General features: G+C 29.6%; 1 protein-coding gene across 2 annotated transcripts in view; it reads left to right on the top strand.

Annotated features, from left to right (window-relative positions):
• LOC129229249 (glycerol-3-phosphate acyltransferase 1, mitochondrial-like) overlaps nt 1-22,446 on the top strand; it is a 45,602-nt gene extending 23,156 nt beyond the window's left edge. Inside the window, exons 14-21 of one of the 2 annotated variants that reach the window (XM_054863514.1) lie at nt 1,806-1,876; nt 6,512-6,812; nt 8,631-8,773; nt 9,705-9,782; nt 10,667-10,783; nt 14,381-14,504; nt 18,686-18,754; nt 22,225-22,446. In XM_054863514.1, coding sequence (XP_054719489.1) covers nt 1,806-1,876; nt 6,512-6,812; nt 8,631-8,773; nt 9,705-9,782; nt 10,667-10,783; nt 14,381-14,504; nt 18,686-18,754; nt 22,225-22,397 — 1,076 coding nt within the window. In that variant the 3' untranslated portion in view covers nt 22,398-22,446. Of the gene's footprint in view, nt 1-1,805; nt 1,877-6,511; nt 6,813-8,630; nt 8,774-9,704; nt 9,783-10,666; nt 10,784-14,380; nt 14,505-18,685; nt 18,755-22,224 lie in introns of those variants that run through there. The other variant, XR_008581075.1, reaches the window with a different exon arrangement.
• The last annotated feature ends 452 nt before the right edge of the window (nt 22,447-22,898 follow it).

Raw genomic sequence — 22,898 nt, 5'->3', positions numbered from 1 at the left:
ATCTTTTCTTTGTTTCCTGATTTTGGTTCTCATTATATACACCCAAACCTGTTTTTATGCGGTGGATAGGTACCGCATAAAAAAAAAATTGTCCGAAACTTCACGAGTAGATTTTTTAATGCGGTGGATAGGGACCGCATAAAAAAAGTCTCACATAGAAAATAACCCAAAAACTTACAAAATTGTAATTTTTAAACGAAAAGTGATGACAATTTTTGTCGAATACTTGGAGAAAATTTTCCGAACAAGGAAATTTTGGGAAGGTCACAATGACTTCCCATCTGGGTGCCTATGTTGTCACTTGAAGATACTACCTCGCACTCGTTTTAAAAAGAATTTCATCAATTGAATCCCAATTTGATTGAAAATTTATTGTGCCACACAAAAAAAAAATTGCATAAAAAAAAGACAGCATAGAAACATGTTTGGGTGTACTGTCATTTTAAGGAATGTAAAAATATGTAGAAACTATATATGAGGCAGTGAGAAGCAAAGGGATGTATGTGGACATTTTGAAGTTTTCAGTAAAATGTGTTTAAAGATAACATCTTAGGTAGGCTTTCATTGAAAAGTTTTTTGAAATCATGCTGTATAACATAACCTACCAGGGCTACTGGTACAATCTCTTGTCCCAAGACAGAGGAGAGGTTCACCTACCATTTACACTGGTTATCTCCAAATTTTTAATTTTGCCACTTACATCCGTTTGCTTCTCACTGCCCCATATGGTGTCAGAAATCTCAGGACAATATAAAAATTAAAGTGCAGTAGAATTCCATTATCCAAATCAGTTGGGACCATACCCTTTGGATAATCAAAAATTCAGATAATTGGATTTTCCTGAAAAAGGGGTCATCAGAACAACCAAGTTTCCTTAAAAAAGGGATTTTTTCAATGTTTATATAGAATTTCGGGAAAAAATACTTGCAGGAAAATTATCACTATCGCAAAAACAGAACTTTTTTTCTACACGAGTATGAAAGTTATGTGTGTCAGATCTGTTTTCAAACATGTTTTTTCATTTTCCTTCTTTTTAAATTTTTTATTCCCAGAAATGCATTGAAATGCTCCCTACTTTCTCTGAACTTCCTTAATTTTTACTTAGCGCAAAGAATTTTCATTATCTTTTAAAAGAGAAAGTTAGAGAGGATATTAACTTCTGTCTATATGTATGTATATATTTTTTTTAAAATAACTTCAAGAATGTAATAATAGTAAACTCAATTTCTTAATTTTTTGTCCTGTCTGATTTCAGAACGTGTCCTATACGTGCTTTGTTCATTTTTGATATTTTTTAATTAAGAAAGTTTAAGTGGCCACTTATGCAATCAAAAGGAGATTATGTCCTGTTTTGAAGAACATCTTTTTGATGCCTTGTTTTTATTTAAATAGTTTAAAGTGAAAAGATTTCTTTTCAGAATAATTTTGTCATGATCTCTGAAAAATTTTATGGTTGGGCACAGTTTTTTTTTTTTTTTTTTTTTTTTAATTAAGAACTCAATCTTTTTTTATATATTTTAAATTCTATTTACTAGAACAGACTAGGACTTTTCCTTTGAGCGACATGGAAATTGATATTTTATTCTAACTTGATTAGATGAATATTCATTTTACAATGATGAATTTACCTATTGTCTTACTGCCCTAATTTTAGTACTATTTACTGTCTACCATTGTTACTTCTTATAACTGAAAAGGAAAATGCAAGTTATGGTATGATTTCTCAACTGTTACAGATTTTAAATATATTAAAAATTTTAGGTAAAAATAACTTAGCTTGACACCTTATCATGGTTTACTTTTAGATGCTAGTCTTTCTATTGCTGTCATGAGCACTCATCTTGTGGCATTCCTCTTTATCTCCCAATATAGAAAGGTAAATTATAGCTTTCTTTGCGAATTTCTATTATTTCATTCTATTATTAATTTCAGCAGGTTACAAACATGGTAGCATGCTTGCTTCTAAATATATGAAATTAAATAGCACATGTTCAGATCACACACTTATACAAATCTGGTGTGGACTTTTAGGTATATTGAATAAACAATGTTCAAAATAATGCTCAAAAGAATGAGTACATGCACTCATGTACAACTGTTATAAGCAACACTTCTGAAATAAATAGCTGTTTGGACATTTTTCTACACATATAAAAGTATGGTAGACATGGAGACTTCTACTTTCAAAAATCTGCATTGGAATTTACACTGATTTTTCCCCCAAAAAATGTGAAACAGGGTGGCGACAGATCAGGGAGATCAGGGAAAAGTCAGGGAACTTTATTAATTAGGGAAAAGTCAGGGAAATATCAGGGAATTTCGAAAAAATAACAAAAAATCAGGGAAAATTGATTTTATGAAGAAAAAAAAATTTTTTTTTTTTTGCTTCACAAAATTAAGTATCCAAATTCTCTACGCATTTTGTGCCAATTATCTGTTTAAAAAAAAAAAAAAAGTAAAATTAATGAGGTGCGATTATACACTGCCGCATAATTTTAAATCTTTTTTCCTCAACGTCAAAGTATTGAATCTTACTTATTAACCACAGGATGAATCTCCTAAGATTGCTTCTGTGTCTGTTAGGTTGTTTATTTTATCTAGCTTGAAATTTCCTTTCACGCTTTCAATGCGACGTAAAATAAACAACCATACAGGCAAAAAGGAAGCCTTCATTAATGCCTTAGCTCCTTTGCCTTTATTCCATTGTCTCGAAGTGATTCGCGTACTGTAATCACGATTTTAAGAAGAAATCTTTGATTTTTGAATTAATACTGATAAAAGCTTAAAAGCTATTACTTCTTCGCGTTTTTAATTTAATTGCTAAAATTGAACTTTCAATCAAAAAAACTTTGTTTTTTGCCGTTATACTATTTGCTGTAGCAGCAGATTATAAAGGGTTTTTTTTCTTCACGCTAAAATGATTCTTTTATTTTATAACCAAGTTGTATTCTTCTTTTATATATTTTGAAGTTGACTAATTGCTTTTTTTGTTCTGTTTTTTTTTCTTCCATTCTAAAGTTGTTTCTTACAAAAGCAATCTAAGATTTTTTTCGTTACATACATAAATCATTTGAAATAGAGTTAACTTGTGTACTTAAGTAAATATCTTTATTTTTTATTGTTAAAATGCTGTATTCATTCATTAAAGCCTATGTTCTTGGTTAGAGAAAAGCTCTCTATGTCAAAAGGTTTCATCTGTTTTGCATAAATATGTCAATCAGTTATATAAGAAAAAACTATATTACTTCCATTCCTTCACTATTACTTGTTATTCTTGCAACAATTATTATACTGTTTGAAAATTTAGTTCAAAATAATTTCAATTACTTTTTAGTTCTACCATAAATACACAAATGTTTTTAAGAGTGATTTTAATTGTTTCTTAAAATTCTTATGCTAAGTGGTTTCTAGAATTAAAGTACTTTTTTAAAAATTTCTATAATGTTTCCATGTAGAAAAATTTAATATACTGTTTTGTAGTTTTTTTTCCCTCCAAAAAAAATTGACTTGATATGTTTTTTTATCGTTTTGTTAAAAAAGTAGCATCTTTTAAAACTATCTTTAGTTCATCAACTTTACACAACTTAAAACGTTAAAAATACTGCATTTTATACAAACCTACAATGGATTTCAAGTAGAGCAAAGAAAGGAAACCTTTATCATTGGTAATGTAAATCAGGGAAATTTGGTGAACTTAATCAGGGAAATCAGGGAAAAGTCATGAAACTTTTTTCAGAGTTCCTGTCGCCACCCTGTGTAAAAAAACAATTTTGGAACATCCAAAAGCAGCTAAAAGAGGAGGTACACAGCTAGACCCGACTCAGTCTACATACAAAATTTCAAGCTTTAAAGAGGTACATTTTTGAGTTATGCAAGATACATACATGCATACCCCATACATACATACAAACAGGCATCACAAGAAAACTCTTAGCAACTAATTCGGGATCGTCAAAATGAATATTTCAACCATCCATACTTCCTTAGGTATATAAGCACATGCCAAATGGCTGAAGAAACTATTCAACATTCTTTTGAAACAACGATACTAATCTTCTTGGTTTAGTTCCTTGATTAGTATTGGTGAACAGGAAAGTGCCTGCTGTTCCCTTCTCTTCTCCGGTCACCTAGACCAGTCTATTGAAAATTGCTAATTAACAGCATTTGTCATGTTAATTTTATTTTGCATATTTTTGCCTTTTTCTTTGATTGTTTATTATTCAAAACCAGGCTGCAAGAGTGGATCACTAAAAGTGTAAGGATGAGTGAAATTTTGTAGTTACTGGTTCGTTAGACCAGTGACTTATTCCTATAAATTTCTACCTTTGCATACATGGCACCAACTATTAAAAAATAGTGAATGTAACAAAAATCTATATAAATAAAAAGAGAATATGTGTGTGTGTATGTGCCCTATACAAATCCACAGTTTACATCAGATCTTGACCAAATTTGGCACAAAGGTACTTGGGCCCCTGAGAAGGAACGTAGAGGGGTTTTCAAACAACAAAAAAGAACTGAACCATTCAGATTTTTATTTTACGGATCGAAAATGGCATTAAATGCCTTTTCTACCCGAAATAATTATCCGATCAGTTTGATTTTGGCACCATTCGAAAGCGCACGAGAAACACACACCATTCATTTCCTGTGCATTTAAAAAAAAAAGACTAAAATCACGGGGGAAAAATTAAAAAGCTCTGCTAAACCTAATGGAACACAAATTTTATACAGTAAAACCTGTAAAGTTGACCACCCTTGTAAGTTGGCCGCTATTTTCAGGTACAGAATTAGAACTATATAATATAATTAAACTTCTATAAGTTGACCACCTTGCTTAAGTTTACCATTAAAGTAGTGCACAGCAAGTGGTCAACTTACACAGATTTTACTGTATCGGGAAAATTATTGTTTGCACGATCTCATTTTAAATTAGCGTTCAGAAGTTGCCACTTTTTTTTTTCTCAACTGCAGCAAAATAAAATTTTGTTTTTGTTTTGAGGGGGTAAAAATTTCTCTTTTTGATTATTACATATTTGGAGATTTATCTTTTTTTTTTTTTTTTTGTACCGCCAGCAGAAGATAATCAGGAAAGTTGCTTTTAATTTGTTCGGGAATTTTTTATTTGACGTTTTCTTTCTTTCAGAATTATTGTTTGGACGGGAAATTTTAGTTTTTTTCCCCTCTAATTGAAGCTTGATTGTTGGAACACGCGTCACTTGACATAACTTTTATTTTCAAGGTAGACGTGCAAAGCCGAGCAATGCAGCTAGTGAAAATATAAAATAGCTAGTATAAATGATGGGAGAAGAACACCAAGCTATTTTGTGGCAATGATATGTAAGGCGAACAAACCCTTGACAGGTGTTGATCCCAAATACACTATTAAATAAAAGTTCCTATATGTTGTCATTTTTCTTGCCCAGAATCATAAAGTTATGTTTAATAAAAATGAAAGTTTATTTTAATTTATATTGTATTATTATTATTATAATTTAATTCTAATAATAATAATTATTATTATTATTATTTGTTTACAATATCAGCATGTTGAAATGCACTATTCATTGCATCTGTAATTTCTTCATTCCAGATATACACCTGATTGTTTACATTAATAAAAAATTTGTTTAAAAAAATCTTTCGTTTTAAAATCAGTTAAAACTAATGAACTCCATTGAAAACATTCTAATTTCTTTATCAAGATGTAAATGGCAGCATAGGTTTTGTTTTTTTAAAAGCGTGTTCTCAAACAAAAATAGCAGATATCTTCCTGAAAGCTAATCCTTCCTAGGGTGTAAAATGTCGTTAAATTACTTTCCTTGTCTGTTTTGTTTCTAACATTTAGTGTTTTATTTTGTTAAGTAGGTAAGATTCAAACTTGAAATGAAGCTTTAAAAAGTTATTTGTTTTTTTTTTTTCTATTATGTTTTAAAATTCAAATAGGAATTCATAATTTTTTCTTTTGTTTTTTCCCCAATTATTTTTATATTATTGGATTCACAAAGCAACAACTTAAAGGAAAGAAATTATTTTTTGAATAGGGATTTTTCCTTTGGCCTAAAGAAGTTAACAGCATAAAATATTTTTTTAACATTTGCTTTTAGTAAACAACTTTTTTTTTTTTTTTTTCAACTTTACAAATCAAATTCATATGCTTTGAAATGAGCTGTTAAATATAACTCTGTGGATTCTACAGAATTTAAGTACAACATTGCGACAAGTAAAAATGCTTTGTATCATATTTCAAAATTTAATTACTCAACTGTTAGAAATGACGGATTTTTAAAAAACTTAATGAGTTTAAAATTCTTGAGAATAAGATTTCTGAAAGTTTCATGAAAATCCAAAATGATTAGGTTGTTATTTTTTTTTCTTTTTTTATTGTATGAAAAGGAGTAACTCCTAAAGCTTACAGTTGAACACTTAATTCATGCAAACATACAGTGATGCATTAATTCTACTTTTGCTAAAATATTACATAAAATCTGAACTATGAAAAATATTTCAGGGTGCTACCCAGCAGCAACTACAAAACAGTATGAATTGGCTGAGAGGAGAACTTCTAAATAAGAAACGTGATACTGGATTCACAGGCGAATCAGTCCCTGTTATCAAGAGAGCAATTGATCTCTTGGGGAAAGATTTGATTTCAACAGAAACTGTTGAAGTGCAATGGACCTCTAGTGATCTAGAAAACAACAATGTGAAAGTTACTGTATATACACCTGTTGTCAAACTCCCACATGTGCTAGAGTTGCAGTATTATGCTAATTCTGTTGTACCCATCTTTTTGCTAGACAGCATTGTTGGTGAGTAATTTGTGTGGGATATTGCACCGTATTATTGTAGATAGTACTTATTTTTATTTATTTATTTTGTTAGTCACAATCTTTATGTAATTTCTCAGACTCTTATGCACATAATTAACCATGTGTGCGTAATTTTTAGTAAAATTTCGCCTTCAGTTGTAGCTCAGAATCTTTGAAATCTTTCAACATAAACTTAATAAGCATAAATTTAAGTTCTTTCAACATAATCAATACAGTAGAAGACCATTATAATGCACACCTTGGGACCGCAGCTTTTGCATTATACAGGTTTTGGCGTTATATAGGTCATTTCACAAATTTTGAAACTAATATTTAGAATATCTATATATTAGCATTTCAGAATGAGTTCTAGCTGCAATGAGTCCTAAAGCACTAATTATACACTGTTAGTTATTCACAAAAAAATGTCTCACAATCAAAAGAAAGTGGATTACCCTGCACTTCCGCTAGCTCCATGGTTAGCATAACAACTGCATTTTCAAGAGCCATCTGATATTCTTTTTACTGTGAATACTAATTTTCATTTAAAAGCTTTGAATTAAGATGTAAAGATGAAAAACAGTTTCAAAATTGAATTTACCTAACAATATTTATGTTTGCAAGGCAAACAACCAGAGAGATTTTTTTTCTTCAAAACCTATTGTTTACTTCGTTTTAAAAGTAGTGCGGTTTATAGAGAATTGCGTTGTACAGGTCAGCGTTATAAAGGTATTCTACTGTACATTATTTTCTCATTTCATTTGCTTTTTCCTTTGTTTAACTTATTTTACCTTAATTTTGCCATGTATTTAATTAGCTCTTAATATAGTTATCAGATTCAACTTCCATGTTTTTCTTAAAAGTTATTATTATTATTATTTTTACTTTTCATGTTATTCTAGTTTGTGTTACCTATCAATTTTACTTGGATTCTTGTTATAGTCTTGACTTTCAACTGTAAGCTTAGCTTGTTTCTTCCGAGATATTTTCTTCTCAATGCAGCCATTTCTGTTTGGCAGTTGTTTTGTGTCTAACATTTATGATCTTCTATTCATAAAAGGGTTTTTCGATTTCCTGGACATTGCTACCCGTTTGATAAACTCAAATTCATTTATGAACAGATTTTAATCAGTGGTGTTTGACACTGTTGTAGCAGTTACAACAGTGAGAGGTTATTTACTATTACTTATTTCTTATTACTTATTTCAGCTTCAGCAGGAAGCTGAAATAAGCCTCCAATTTTCCAGTATTCCATTGAAATAATGATCGTTTATCAACTAAATATGTTGAAGGAAATTGTGTACACATTTACATGGAAATTGCGCAATGTACGGTCACTCTCTAATGTGCTGGCCTGAAAACTGCCAAAGTAAAGAATCTGCACATAATTTTAGGCATAAAAGAGCACAATTCAGCATTGAGTATGAATGTATTGAAGCAATAACAGTATGAATGTTAAGTGTTGAAATAAGTTGAAGTAGTTCAAGAGGTTTTTTTTTTCTTTCTATAATTTTTTCAGCAATTAAGAAGTTGTTGTGTACTTAGTACTAAAGCATTATTTTTACTCAACTTGGGATTCTCTCCCTTTTTTGTGCTCCTTAAGGTAAATTTTTCCTTAAATTTGAATAGTTATTACATGTAAACTTTAATATGTTTAAATTTTAAGAAAACAAATTTATATGAATAATGGAATAAACTATCAAATGCAATTATACATTTGAATGTGAAGTTAAAATTATCATTTTGTGATGATTTTATTTTTATTGCATAAAATTTTGTGTAGCATATGTCAACAAAAAGTGCTTTTTTTTCTTTTAGTTAATGCTGTGTATGCACTGGTTGATGTTGAAATTTGTCATTTTCGACACTGTGATAGCAAACTTTATGTATGCAGGGAGAAGATTATAGAAAAGTCTATTGAACTCAATAGTATACTTCAGTTTGAATTTATTCCTGTTCCTGTAAGTATTTAGTATTCTCACCAATTTTGCTTTTCGTATTTAAAAAAAAAAATTCATTATTTTTACATTTTTATTTAATGTCAGTTTCGTTAAATAGTTGATTCGTTTCTTTTGTGTAACAGTTTCTATGCATAAAATTCAATAGTTCTTATTGTTTTTGAAAACAATAGCTTTTTAACATTATGCAAATTTAATTTTATTTGTTGTGTATTTAGAGTAATATCACTCATTGCATGGCTAACTTTCAAAGGATTTTATTTGTCAAAATAAAATTGACGAATACTTAAAGAATTAAATATTATTCTAAGATTTATTGCATTTCATGATTTTATTGGAGTATATGTATTTTGGTTTTAATTATTAGATGAGTAATCTAAAATCTCACTTTAAGATCTTGGATTTATTTTATCTTTTAACGTGTACCTCTACAAGAGTATTTTTCACGCTTTGTGTTTCCAATAAAAATATATCATAGAAATTGTTTTAAAAAAAGCAATTGAAATTTTTGAAAAATAACATTCAGATATTTTTGTTATTTTTTTAATATCCGACATTTTTAAGGGTTAAAATCCAAATGGTACAGATATTTTCTGTGGCTGACATCTTCCATTTCACAATTATGTAGTTTTTATGGAATTGATGATTATTATGGTTTTAATTGCTTTTGTATAATTCACCCCTCTAAAATATGCCAGGTGCTTTTAGGCATTGTCTGAGTACTCAGTGCTAATCTTGCATTATTTCCTAATTACTTATATTTATTTAATATTTAATGCTAATATTCTGTTTCGGTTGCTTAAAATAAGTATAAGTATGATAAATGTGAACTTACAAAAAATTTAAAGTAAAGCTGCTCTTTTATGTGTTTTATGTGTTAGCAAAAATATTTACTAAATGAATGAATTTCTTATGTGTGAATATTTCTTACTAGCCATGTGCTGATATTGCGCTTTCCTTTAGTGATGTTTTGGATGAACTCATTGAAAGAGAGTGTCTTCAGGTGGCAGGAGTAAGTGCATCAACACCTTTTTATATAAATTAATTATTATTGCAGTTTTGATTAAAATATTAAAGTATGTGATTAAGTGTAGAAATGGAAATGGTCGGAAAACCCTCAGAATTTTTTTAGAGAACCAGTTTTTTCCCCCCAAAGGATTTCTTTTCACTCAGAAAAATTGGAATTATTTCAACTGTAAATGATACCCCTGTCTTCCCTTCATTTGAAAATATCTAGATTAGAAATTGTAGACATATAAATCAAATTATTTTTCTTTAATACATTGCATAAACTGAATACTCAGAATATTTCTCAAAGGGCAAGTTCTTGTTTTTCCTACTTTCTAAAGACAAATAAGAAAAGGCACATATCCCCCTTGTATTCAAAGTTTAGGCTTCTTGGCAAAATAAGTTCGTTAGAGATATATATTATATATTTATGAAAGAAAAAATCTTCATTTCCTGTTCCAACAAAATAGCTTAATTCCAGACGAAGATAATATAGACGAACGTGTGAATGTCGTTCACAGAAAATTTTAATATTTTTTAAACAAATTTCTTTGATGAGCAGCAAATGTTGATCTCCAATTTTCAGGTACCCCATTTAATAATATTCTAAAAGTAGTAAATATAATTGAAAAAACATTTTGGTTGCATAGTAGTACTCTACTCACTTTCAACTTTACATTTTTTTTTTCTGTTATCTGCAATATAAGACTTGGGAGCAGTGTCGCATTCTTATGCAGAAAATTTTTAAGAACTCAATGGAGTTTGCAGACAGTTTTAAATTTTATCTAGATCTGCTTAGTACTCTCGTCCTTAGGTATTGAAAAATGCATGATTTTTCTAACTCTATTTTAATGTTTGCATTAAAATGTTTTTTGAATTTATCTATAGGTTGATATGTTTACTGGCTCTCGAGTCAGGCAGCTATCTAAGAAAGCTCATGTTCTGTCATTTGAAAGTAGCGATGAAGATGAATCGATTCAATCAAAACAAGAGCACCAGTTAAAGGTAATGTTTTTATGATATTAAGTAGTATTATTCAGGAAATTTCTAATAAATTAGAGGGTATGTGTGAAAAAGCTGTTTTTATACATTACCCTTCTCCTCTCAACAACTTTGAGCAGGGGTTTTCAAACTTTCCAAACTTACAGTCCTTTAAAGAATTAGAATTTTTTTCATGACACCCTAGTCTATCTCTAATATATACATATACATATAAAAATTTCTTCTGAGGTTTTGGTTGTTGCTGTTTTACCAATGCAGCAATAATGCTGAATTTACAGGAGAATGAAAGAAGTTTTGTTTCCAAAACGTTCGATATATGGACATTTCATTTTGCATTATATATCAAGTTCAATCCTGTTGTCATTTTTCAAGGTAACTCTTGCAAATCACATGGCTCATGTGGCACAATCTCATGATGTTTGATGCTACACCACACATTAAAAAAATTGCTTGGAGTTAGTTCCGGTGAGCACGGTGGCTATGGAATTAGTCTATTTTTATCAGGAACCTCGACAAATCCAACAAATAGGAAGCTTAGTATTGAGGAAATGGGGAACGTCTGTCAGATAATGGGGTGTTCCCATCTTGTTGGAAAATAAATGACCACATTGATCACACACATTGCAGTGAGTGAAACAAGAATTAGACTTAAGACTTGATACTTGCTTCATTACGAAAGGTTCAGATATCCAACATTTGAGAAACAAAGCTTGTAGAGTTTCTTTCTCCAGTAAAGTCAATGTTGTTGCTGTATTGGTAATATGACTGTTTAATACCGTGGCTCCGTAAAGAGTTCGTACACCTACAATTTTCAATGACATAGGCCCATATCCATTGGTTAGAATTAATATTTTGAAATAGGTATTTTTTTATAAGATCTATGCTCAATTTTTAACAAAACTGCATGAAAAACTTTAATAAAGTATTAAAACTTAATTTTTTTTCAATCAAAAACCAAAAAGTGGCAGAAATTTTTTCTCACAAAAGACTTCGTATATTTTAAAAAATAGCTATATGTAATTGAATAATCTAACTTTTCATTAAGTTATTATTTAGTAGAATATCATTCAACATCCACAACAGCTTTTGAACATCTGGAAATAGATGGTTTTTTTTTTTTTTTTTTTTGTGTGTGTGTAATTTCTGAGTAAGTGTTCAACCACTCTATGTTCAACCACTCGAGTCTTACTGTTTCTAGCTTGTTTCTCGTTTCAAAGCCGTACTTTCGTAATCTAGCCTCCAGATATCTCTAAATATGTTACATTAAGTTCAAATCTGGAGATTGAGGGGGTATTTTCCAAATTTTAGGACAATTTTCGAGGCACTAGATGCAAACGTTGAAAACCGTGTCCTTCTTATCGTTATCTTGATAAAAAACAAAGTTGTTTCCGATAACCAAACTTTTGGCTAAAAGTTTAAAATTGGTTTTAAAATATTTAACTGAACAGCATGATTTATTATTTCATCAAAAAATTCCAAACTACCAAGTCCTAATGCTGATATGTACCCTCGCACAAGAACCCCTTCACCGTCCTGATAAACTGATCCAACTAAGTTCTTAAGATCAAGTTCCACATTTTTTCTTCTATTGACAATTATACAACAATTTAACCAAAAATGTTGAATTTGATTTCATCTGTAAGTAAGACGTTATTCCAAAATGTTTTGGAGCTTATTTATCATTGATTTTGCGGCAAAAAGCATAAGCTTTCTGTTTTTTGCATGATAAAGAACATTTCTGCGGGAAGAGGTCCCCATACATGCCAACTGTACTGTTTTTAATGGGAGACTCTCGTTTTTTAGCTTCCATCTCCCAATTTCCCGTCTTTTACGATTTTCTCAGGTTTCTGCAGTTTTTCAGTCAATCATCAAAAAGTTTTACTTTCCACATTGCATGTTCAATGAAGTACGTGCTTTGCTAAAAATCGCAGCCAATTTCAATCCTTTTGCATCTTCAAAATATTTTAATTATTTTGAAAGTTTGAAGTTATTTTAACATGTGCTATACTATACCTACTTATTTTACATTTTGTTTTCATTATATATTGATTTTTTTTTTCCCGGATTCTAGCAGTTAAATTTTTTCTATCTACTTTTTCGGTAGAGACTGGAGAATGTACGAAACTTTAAGCAAATTCACTCATTATTTGGTTTCTCCCTTGCAGTATATTTTTCTTGCTGCTTCAAATTAGCTTAAATCTACAAAAAATCCCCATTTCACTTTAAATTTAGTATTTGTGTTATTTAAAAGCATGATTTAATAATTCTGTTGTGAATATATGTTGCTGGTGAATCATCTATCTACCTCTAAGGGAATCTCCTGTTTTTTTTTTTCCTTCGAAGGTTGGCAAGTATGCATTTAATCCAACTAATCAGATATTTTGGCGAACAATTTTAGGTGAAAATTAAATGTAAAATCTTTCATTAAGTTCTGCAGAAACTTTTGCAGCACTCAAATGTATATTTTTCATAAATTTTTTAACTGTAAATCTCCGATCATGCTTTGTTAACTTTCCCGTTTGACCTTATCTCACCTTGTATTTGGTCCTATACTTTTCTTTAAAGCAGTTTACTATAGAATGGTATAAATTAACTGATTTAGAGACATTTCAAAGCAATTTACTGCTACTGTGAGGAAAAAATTCAAGTTTTGAATGGTGTTGTTTTTTACGAATACCAGCCATTTTAAGGTAATAAACAAAATAACAGAGAATAAATAAACATAAAATTAAAGCCAAAGGACTTTTAAGGGTCAACAGGATGCAAAAATAATAAAAAACGACATATGATAATTTTACTCATTAATTTATTCGAAAATATTTGAGTGTACAATGACTTTTGTGACATGTTATTTTTCTGTCTCTTCGTTTTTTGACCCATTTCAAAAAGGAGATCCTTCAATATTTTGAAAAAATTACTGGATTTTATTTGGAATGACTTAGGAATGATGTGAAAAAATATTGGACTTCATATTCGAATTTAGTTTTGTGTTATTTTTGTTTTGCTAAAAAATTTCAAAGTGTATGAATACTTTTGGGAGCCACTGTAAGTCTTCCAAGCCCTGGGAGGAATTGCCACAAAACCTGGACACTTTGCGGCACCCCTCGACAATTCTTGGGGAGCGGCACCCAGTTTGAGTGACTCAGAGTATATTATTGCATCACTAGTGCATATGCTGATAGAGATTTTATTTAAAAAAAAAAAGTTCACAATAAGCAAAAAGAAAGGTATTGCAATATTTAATGCCAAGTTCACAGTGACTATGTCACTGTTCAGCCCTTAAATTAGTTGTTCAGTTGACAGGAAAATATCAGTTCAAACTAACAAGTTAAGGAAACCAAACTTGCTATGGTGTAACTATTCTAATAGATTCTGGACCACAAATTTCTAGAAAAAGCAATCTGGTGCATTGATTATTATTTTACATCATCATTTACCAATTGTAAAACTTTTATTCATCTAACAAACTAATCATGAGTTTTTTAAAAATAAAACTATGTTGTTAAAATGAAAAAACTATCAGAACTCTTGTAATCATAAGAGCTCCAATCATTCTTTAAGGTATTTACATTTATAAATTTTGATGAAATATTTCTTTAGATAGATCTGAAGGAGGACAGCATTAAGCATTTGGAATTTCTTCGAAATATATTGAGTCCAATAATTGAATCCTATTGGCTTTCTGCTTGTTCCTTGCTTAAACTTATTGATGAAGTTAAAGAAGGTAAGTCAGTAATTAGACTTTTTTTTTCTTTTAAATTTTTTTTTTCTGATACTAGCTAATGCATGGCACAGCCTTCCATATATCAGACCTACGTGCTGTATTGCGCAATCGATGTCACGTGACCTCCCAGAGGCGATAAGCGGTAAATTCCCTTTAGTTCAAACAGCGTTCGTGGATTAGCTGATCGTTGGAAAACAACTCTGATATTAGTTAGCAAAGTTATAATTATTCGAAAAGTATGTGTGAATGTTCAGTTTACGTTATCAGCAGTATCTTAATGGAGAGTTGGAATGATTTTTTTTTTCTTTCTTTGTATTGTTGTGCTTAACGCTGCAGAAGCCATTGGGATGCTTTAGTAGTGAAAATTTAACGTATTAAATGTTTAACATTTCCGAATATGTTTGGAGCTACATTTTTTGACCAAAACATGTTTTTAAGAAGGTAAGTCTGATTATCAATGCTTATTTTTTTTTAAATAGAATCGATAATAAAAAATAAATACTTGTTAAATAATTTTTTAATGATTTTTCCCTGTAAGGTACAAATTTTTATGTGTGGTTTTTTTCATGCTATACATTTTCATTACTTTCGATTTTAGTGACGAAGGTTTTTTGCCCCCACTTTGGGTAATAATTATATTTTGTAAATATTGTTTCAAAGACCTTTTTAGCATGAATTGTCTGAAGAGTGCTTTTTAGTAGATACAATAGATAGCGGCATTTTAAAAAGACCAACTGTTTTATATTTTAAAGCAGCTTCTCTTATTGTAAGGTACTGTATTCTATTACCGTAAGGTACACATTTTTATGTATGGTTTTTTTCATGCTATATATTTTTATTAGTTTCGATTTTAGTGACGAAGCTTTTTCGTCCTCAGTTTAAGCAAATGATATTTTTTTTTGTAACTAATGTTTCAAGGAACTTTTTACATAAATTATCTGAAGAGTGTAAGTTTAATAGATACATTAGACCGCGGCTCTTTAAAAGGGCAAACTGTTTTAACTTTTAAAGCACCTTCGATTTGTATAAATATATTTCAAAATGTTGTGGAAGATTTTTAGGAGGAATTCATATCAAATGAAAATTAATTAAAGCTTTTAACAAATATTGGCGAGCCATGCATTAGTAATCTGGTACATGATCATTTCCAGCTTTGGTCTCACAACATTTTCTTGATTTTGCGAAATGTAATACAAACGATTTATAAAATACTGTTGTTCAGTGATGTTCCCATCAATTGTTCTGAGAGTTTACTCTCAGTAATCCATTACGCACAATTTGTGTGTGGGATCAAATGCATATAGTATGTCATAATATGAAAATTTATGAAGCTTGGGGGTATACGCTATATGTCTAAGAAATGTTTGAGAGTATACGGCGTATCGAGTATACCCTATGGGAACACCACACTGTTGAATAACTTTTCAAAAAAAAAAAAAAGAATGAGAAGTAATAATGAAAAAGTAGATAAAAAAAATAATAAAAAGTTAACTCACAATAAGTAGATTCCCAGTAAAAATTCATGATAAATCTATACATTTTTTTTGCTCTGAAAGATCATCAGTATTGTCATTATGTATCAATTGTTTGGTTTGTTTCATTTGATTAGATGTTTTGTAATTATTATTGGGTATTATAGCGATTCATTTCTTAAAAATGTATGTTTTTTTTTTTTTTTTTAACAGTTAGAAAAATGTCTAAATATAGGTTTTTTATTCCAATTTATATATTATTTTTTCATTTGTTTACATTTATATCAAAGAAAATCAATACTACTGTTAATCATCCACAAGAAAAATGATTATTAGATTATGAATAACAAATATGCAATTCCCGTTTATCTTAACTCATTTTACAATTTACAGTAAGCAAAATTTATTTCGTACTTTCTTTTGCGTTAGGATTTAAATTTCAAGAGTATTTTCTTCATATCCATACAAATAAATTTTCATTTTCCTTTCTTATCTGTATTTGTTGCGTAATATAATTTAATGTGTCATATGCATACAGTTTAATTTAATTTACTATTTAAAAACTATTTGTGTCGATATTAAATCTTAAACGATATAAATTTTTATTTGAGAGATGTATCAGAGTACTTCATGTGAAAACCATTTACTTCCTCAATGGATTTAAAAAAAATCTTAAATTTTTATTCACGGTAGAGCTGTTATGAGATGTAAACAAACCGCCTTCACGGGCGGCCATGTTGAATGAGCGCGCAGGCCTTGTGTTAAGATGGCTGTGTGCACAGTCACCTCAAAGTAACAGTAGGCTATCCTACTATTGTTCTGAGGCGTAAATGCCTCACTGTTGCTCTGAGGCGATAATGTAACAATTTACATCCATGATCAATGGAAGAAACCAATACAGTGTGTGGAGTTTGCTTTTTAAATTCTTTGAAATCCTTGATTTGATGATAATCTGGTATAACTGTTACATTTTATGACATTTATTAATATGATAACTCTACTTGCAAAATTCAGGTTGTGTAATGTGTTTTGCATTTTAATAAGTAATTCTTAGATATTTTTTAGCTCATAAACCAAAAGTTATCTTTTTTTCCCCATCACCAAGCATTTTTCAAAGTACAAATTTTTAACAATTTCAGAAGGCAAGAACATGTAACTTTATAGACTTCTTGTATTTTGTTGTTATTTTAAGTCGTAAGAGGCATGTTTTTAAAGTAAGTATCATTTTGAAATTTAAAAAAAAAGAACAATTATAGATAGAGCAAAGAAATTTATTGCACAAAAATCTACTGCCCTTATGCTATTTTTGGACATTGCTCTTGTGATTTTCCAAGCATTTGTCATATCATGGTACAGGATTTTGTATACCTATTCGTTGAAAGTTTCCACCAGTGCAGTTAGCCATTAGGTAACTTGTTCCATCAACCGCCAAGGAAAGACTTAAAATGCCAAAACAAATAAAAGTTGCTGCGAGCAAGGTTGGGGCAGTCAGGAGAATGTTCAAAAATGTCCCAGCCAAAGCCATGTAAGGATCCTCATGTTTGATGATACGGGGGCAACTTTCTACAAATAGGTATACAAAAACCTGTACCAGGCTATGACAAATAAGCAGTCTTGAAGACTAGTTATCCAATTCCTACAGTTCCTCTATTTGGCCATATCACAATGATTAACTCTTATTTCAACTCTCAATACTTAACAAAAATTAAGATTTTTTAAAAAGATTGACTACAAGAAATGCAAAATGGTTGGATTTCTCAAGTTTTTCCCATTTACAAACAATATATTTTTTTTTTCTGTATTAATGTTTTTGGTGATTTATTTTAGTCACAAACTTCTTTATTTAAAATATTGTTGCCTCAGAACAACAGTAGGATATCTTACTATTATTCCTGGGTTTCAATGTCTTACTGTTTGCCTGAGGAACCATATGTTCAGTCAAAAGATTCATGTTTGTCAGTTTTTCTATTATGGTTATCAACTATCTCTTATTGTTTTATCTTTGGATATCATATGAAATTATTCACTCATATTTAAAAATCTATTGAAAAAGCTACCCCATAGTGTCCCATTTATCTTGCCCCTGCTTAACTATGAAATAGGATTTTAAAAATAGGTAATGAATGGTTAGTAGCTATAAAATGGGCTGTTTTTTGAATTGACATTCTTGACAAACTTTAAATCTATTTAAATATTTTTCTAATTTGGGAGGACATAATAACGACTTTAATAACATAGTTTATATGCTAAAGTTTTCTTATATAAATATTTTTTGGTTTTGTTTCCACCACTGACATTATTGAATCATTCATACTTATTCATAAATTTATCTCGTATGCTAATATTTTGCCATGAGTTACCCTCCAGCTGAAACTAGCTAATTATTTTATAGTTTATAGAAAAATAGTATTCTGAAATTAATAAAAAAAGAACAGTTTGAGCAATTCATGACATACCATAGTCAACCCATGATTGCAAATAACAGTTGATGTATTCAAAAGTAATTATAATCAGTCCATTAAACTATTGGGCTATAAATCTGAAGATACTTAATGTGCATTAATTATGAGTACAAGTCTTGACAAACAAAAGTTGCTCAGAACATATGGTGCATTTCAATGTTTTACTAGAAAGTCTATGATATTACCATTATTTATATAAGATAGCACTTACATTTTTGTGTATGTAATCACTTATGTTTTATTACAGAAAGAATTTTCATTCAAGAAATGCAGCTTACTGCTCAAGAGAAACTATCAAAAGGATTATTAGCTTATGGTAAGCTCATTTTTATTTTTCATTTAAAAAAAAAAAATCTGATCTTAATTTCTACATTTTTGACATTCTTAATTTTTAGTTTCATGATTGCATTACTTTTCAAAAATATTAAAAGCACTTTGCAAGGGTGAGAAAAACCAATCAAGTAACAGAAATTTAAAAATTGTCCTCTTGCCAAAAAATTAAATTGTACAAAAAAATTAATCGAGAGGAATTGAACTACAGATTTAAGTAAACTGTGTTTAAGCACCTACACATTTTGTAAAGTTATTGAGATAAGTCTTGCCTTTTCTTTTCTACCAGTTTTCAATTTTGCACTACCACTGCGCAAGACATAACTTTCTATTCTAAGTCTAGAAAAATATATTTTTTTTATGAAAATCATGATTTTTACAATTATATTAATAGTAATTACTTTATGATATACTAGCTGTTGCTCTTGACTGTGTTTGGCTTTTAATGCAATGTGTCAATCTGAACTGATAAACAAATAATACAGAAATAAACTCTAAGCCAACCATATAGTTAAAAACTGAAGCTCTAAAATCCATTGGACAAAAGAGGTTGTCTTTCCAATTGATGGTATTCTGTGACGTATTACAAAACAATACAACTTATGAAAAATGGCTAAATGTCTATGGTATTGAAATAGTGTTGAATAGTAAAATAATAAATTAGTACATTAAAGTGTTATTATTTAATACAATATACTGACAGTTTGATTAGCCAATTTAATGGGGAAGTAACGAAAAAGAAACTGTAGGTTATTTTTAAAAAAATTTTAAATTTAACAGTAATAATTTCTTGAAGATTAAACTTCATTATCAAAGAATATATGAGGCAGTGAAAAGCAAAGGGATGTAAGGGACAAAATTAAAAATTTGGATATATCCAATACAAATGGTAGGTACTGCTATACAGCATTATTTAGAAAAAAAAATCAATGACAGCCGACCCAGGACGGTATCTTTAAAAGGCGTTTTACTCAAAACTTGAAAATGTCCACTTATATCCCTTTGCTTCTCACTGCCTCATGTTTTTTTTTTTTTTTGGTGCAAATCTTGCAGTGAAGCTCAAGAGTTACTATGTGATATATTTCATTTATGCTTAAATATGCCAGTGGCAAAAAGTTCCCTTGTACATTAAAAAACTATATCCCAAGCAGTGGTTGGAAGTAGCGACGCTACTGTAGTAGCTACATTTTTTAGTACTTTGTAGTGTAGTGCACCACTTTTTAAAAAAAGTACAGTAGCAAGTAGTTCACTGCAAAAAAAAAAAAAAATTGTTTGTAGCGATTTCTGAAAACTACTTTTAAATAAAGTTTGAGAAAAAAAAACGAGGTTTCAAACAATCTGACCGATTCAAGTCTTACGCGAGTAAAACTTGCGTCAACCAGATTCGTAAGACCCTGAAAAATACGAGCTGGCATCAAAATGTTTGGAATGACAAATTAGCTCAGTAAAGGAATGAAAGAATACATAATTTTTAGTAATATTCCATGTTCAAATGAACAAATTTATTAATATAAATTAGGTTTTGAATTTTTTCATTCAATCCTCAAATGGTGTGTATGTGTATGCTTTTCATTATTTTTTTTAAAAGTAGCAAAGTAGCAACTACTTTTCAAAAGTAGTTTGTAGTTGCTACATTTTGAAAAGAGTAGTTGTAGTTTTAGTTGACTTCATTTGTAATAAAGTAGTTGTTGCTGTAGTTGGCTTTAAAAAAAATAGTTTTTCCAACCACCAGGGTTGGGTTTTGGACTGTCCAAAACTGGTTTAGGACAGGACAGGTGGTTTTTTACCGTCCAAAACTGTCTAAAACTGTCCAAAAGTGTCCGAAACTGTCTTAAACTGTCCAAAACTTTACTAAAGCTAAAGGGGTGTAATCTAATCAATTCATATTGCTACAATATTTGCAATGCATATATATATATATATATTAATGAGGTTTAATTAATGAATATTTAATAATATTTTCCTCAAAAATATTTATTTAAAAAATATTTTACTTAAAAAAATTAGTTCATATTTTTAATATAATACATTCTGTAACTAGAAAAATTTTAATTTATTGCCTTTAAGTACATTTTAGAATCTTAATTTTGAACACTATCTTGCACACATGCATAAATGTCGAAAAATTCGATTTATGGGGGAAAAACTAAACCCTCCCGCATACAAATTGAAATTTTTAAGAAATAAATTTTTACTTAACTAGATTAAAATCAGCTGCATAAATAAGTTACATATATATTTTTACTTGAATGTTCACATTGAATAAATATATTAAATAGTAAAAAAAAATAATTTTGACACATCTTGTTCCTTTTTTGATATTTTCTCCCAAAATATAGTTTCTCAAAAATAGTTTTGGACTTTCGAGCTCAAGGGTTTTGAACAGGATTGTAAAAACTTTGCCAACCTTGCTTTCATTTGCACACATGCATAAACATAGGGAAATTGGTTACCATTATCAAAAATAAATAAATAAATAAATTCATGCATACAAATTGAAATTTTAATCAAGAATGCAACTTCTATGAAACCAGATTAAAATCAGCTGCATAAATAAGTTGAATGTTCTCATTGAATAAATGTTGAATATAAAGCATTACTTTGATACATTTTATTCTGTTTGTTTTCTCACATAATACAATTTTTCTAAAAATATAGTTTTGGACACTTTCGGACAGTTTTGGACACAAGGGTTTTGGACAGGACGGTAAAAACCAGGGTTTTTACCGTGGTTTTTACCGCAGTGTCCAAAACCTTGCCAACCCTGCCAACCACTGATCTCAAGTGATTGGTAGAGCTGAATAAATGCAGTCTTGCATCTTTTCATTAGCCACACTGAAAAACATTAAGCAATAATTTTGTGCATGGTTATTTGGTCAACAGCGCCCTCTGTAACAAAAACAGTAGTTTTTAACAATAATATGAACCAGATAAATAGTGAAACTTTCATCTAAAAACTTACTCTATATTTTTATTATTTACATCTACTCCTGTTTTAATTTCATTAAAACAGGAAAAAATCTGACAACATTTAACTGGTATAAATATTTAACTCATTTTTTGTGTTGGTTATGTTTTCATGCTGATTAAAAATTGCAGAAAAGGTGCGATAAAAATGAGCTGAGCTTTTATTTAAAAAAAATGAAGTTATGCTTCAAGATTCTCTGTGCTTCAGAATTTAAGTAAAAGACATAGAATTTTGAGGAAAGTGTTTCGAGATGAAGAGGAACCTGATCACAAGTACCTGTAACAAAACTTTGCATAGGAAATCAACTTTTAGGACAGGAAAAATCTCTGAAGTCCAGTCAAATTTTTCATGTACCACTGCTGTAGGCTAGACCAGTGGTTGAGAATCTATGCTTTGAAGTACATGAAAAGCTTCCCATCTGTAAAATTTTAATCGTGTATGTATGAGTGTATTTCCTTCCTGTTCTATCATTATTTGTTTATTTCCAGAGGAAAGTTTCTCTGCTGATACTTTCAAAAATGCCTTGAAGCTCTTTGAACAGTGGCATGTTCTTGAAAGTTTTGTTCAAGATGGTTTAAAAGTTATATATCTTGAAGAGAGTTACAACTGTTGTGAAAGAATCAATGATATAATTGCGAGAATTGAAGACTTTCGAAAATAACTTGTATTTTATAAACATCTGTGATGAGTGTACATAAGTGTTAGCATTTAATGTAATTACCATAAAGTTTATTTTTTATTCAATCTTTTTTCATGACTGATTCTTTGAAAGAGTTACTTCTCTTTAATTTTTTCACCTTTTTTGTAATTCTGTATACATTATATTTTTAATTGTGAAAAATTTTTAGTCAAGTGAATACCACATATTTCAAAAGGAATTAATGAGCTTTGAGGATGAGAAAATTAAACTTATGACTCACAGTAATTTAAATCTAATTTTGTGAAATATATGTATTTTCGTTAGCATTAGTTAATTCACCAATGCTTTACTACATATCTTATAGCAACTGTCAGAGCAAGATCATGTTTTTACACCAATAATGACTATGAAAATATCTCAGAGCTGGGAACAGTTAAGGGGGAAAAAACAGTAATTTTGAGGGGAAAGGCTTTTGAGAAATGTATTTTTACAGGAGAAAAAATTGGTAATTTTGAAATTTCT

The sequence above is a fragment of the Uloborus diversus genome, chromosome 9 (assembly GCF_026930045.1).
Source record: "Uloborus diversus isolate 005 chromosome 9, Udiv.v.3.1, whole genome shotgun sequence".
Classification (NCBI taxonomy): Eukaryota; Metazoa; Arthropoda; class Arachnida; order Araneae; family Uloboridae; genus Uloborus; species Uloborus diversus.
The sequence above is the reverse complement of the archived record's forward strand: the minus strand, read 5'-3'. Positions and strand labels throughout refer to the sequence as shown.